This window comes from Guillardia theta (assembly GCF_000315625.1).
Source record: "Guillardia theta CCMP2712 unplaced genomic scaffold GUITHscaffold_208, whole genome shotgun sequence".
In the NCBI taxonomy this organism is placed as follows: domain Eukaryota; class Cryptophyceae; order Pyrenomonadales; family Geminigeraceae; genus Guillardia; species Guillardia theta.
Window position 1 is genome coordinate 58805 of NW_005434468.1, and position 1821 is coordinate 60625.

Here is a 1821-nt window from a genome sequence, read left to right on the forward strand (position 1 = left end):
GAGGAGGAGGAGCGGAGCAGGTGGTGGTGGATGGGATGAAGAGATAAAATCGGAGGAGGTGGTGGTAGTAGGTAGGAGGTGAGAAGGTATCGGGTAGATAGGAGGAGAGGTGGTGGTAGATAGGAGGAGAGGTGGTGGTGGATAGGAGGAGAGGTGGTGGTGAATAAGAAGAGGATAGGAGGAGAGGTGGTGGTGAATAAGAAGAGGAGGGGAGGGGTCCACCACCTCTTGAAGCGACTGCGTCCTATGTGTCCTCGCACACATTTCTGCAACCTGATCGTTGAGACGAGCATCAAGCTTTCAGCTCGCATCCACTCCCTGTCACCTGATCAGTGCTCCTCCCTCCTTCCCTCCTCCCTCCCTCCTTCTCACCTGATCAGTGCTCCTCCCTCCTTCCCTCCCTCCCTCCCTCCTTCTCTGTCCCTCCTTCCCTCCTTCCCTGCCCCTCCTGGTCCTCTTTCTCTGTCCCTCCTGCTTCTGCTCCATCTCCATCTCCATCTCCATCTCCATCTCCATCTCCATCTCCTGCTCCTTTTCTGCCCTTCCTTCCCATCCCTCTCCTCCTCCTCCTCCTTAGATTTCTTGTGTTGCTCTTGCTAATCCTCGAATCCTTCAGCTCCCACTCTCACCCTCCACCTTCTCTTCCACTCCCCTTCCTCTTCCTCCTCCCTCCTCGTTCCCTCGTCAGTCTCCTCACCTGTACAGGAAGCCGACGTACATGCGCCTGTTCTCCTCCGGGATCGAGGCCAGAGGGAGGACGGAGAGCGCAAGAGCCGAAGACAAGTCGATGAGGGAGCGCAGGCGCGCAGACTGGACGTTGAGCTGAGAGTTGCTCTTGCGGAGATGCTCGCTCACAGCGTCGCATCTCAAGGGTGACGAGTCAGGACGGGCGATCGACTTCCTTCTCACCTCTTGTTCAGCTGGACAACCGTCTCTTCCAGCTGCTTCTTCTGGGATGACAAGCTGGCAATGACCTCGTTGAGCTCGTCGACCGCGTCTGACTTGCTCTGCAGTGCTGTCTCCCACTTGCCGATCTGACGGGGAGGAAGCGGGAGTGAGCAGCCCACAGAGAGAGAAGATCGTCAAGGGATGAAGCACCTGCTTCATCAACGAGTCGTTCAACCTCGACAACTTCGCGATCTGTCAAGTTTTCGTCACTTCATCTCCATCGACACGGGCATGAACATCGTCGTCGTCATCTTTTCATCATGTCATCGTCATCACATTGTTTTTGTGTTTGTTTTTGTTTTTGTTGGTGGTGATCGTCGTCAATCACAATGACAACATCATCACTATTACTATCTCCTTTATCATTACAACCATCATCATCATCGTCATCTCCTTCTCCATCATCATCATCATCGTAACCATCTCCATCTCCATCATGGTCATGTCTTATCTCGGAGATATTCGGGAGCATTACCTTCTTCTCTTTGTTCAGCAGTCGTTCTTCTTCGCTCTTGATATCCTTTGCCTCCTCCTCCAGCACCCGCAGACCCTCTTTCACCTCGAGATACTCCAACTGCACCTGATTCATAAATCTCAAACATTTACAGCGAGAGGACAACATGTTTGAATACAACGACGTCTTCCACATCATCTTTGTCATCAGCAAGAGCAAGAGCAGGAACAAGGGCAAGAGCAGGAGCAGGAGCAGGAGCAGGAGCAAGGAGCAAGGAGCAGGAGCAGGAGCAGGAGCAGAGCAGGAGCAGGAGCAGGAGCAGGAGCAGGGAGCAGGAGCAGGAGCAGGAGCAGGGAGCAGGAGCAGGAGCAGGGAGCAGGGCAGGGCAGGAGCGAGGAGCAGGAGAACATGACTAGTTC

The 1821-nt window shown here is 54.0% G+C and overlaps 1 protein-coding gene across 1 annotated transcript; it reads right to left on the reverse strand.

Moving 5' to 3' along the window:
* Nucleotides 1-693: 693 nt before the first annotated feature.
* On the reverse strand, nt 694-1537 carry GUITHDRAFT_121011 (hypothetical protein; the record flags this gene model as incomplete). The annotated part of the gene is made up of 4 exons (XM_005819738.1): nt 694-865; nt 910-1034; nt 1099-1140; nt 1424-1537. 4 exons carry the CDS (start codon nt 1535-1537, stop codon nt 694-696), a joined length of 453 nt encoding a protein of 150 aa, XP_005819795.1.
* Nucleotides 1538-1821: the final 284 nt, after the last annotated feature.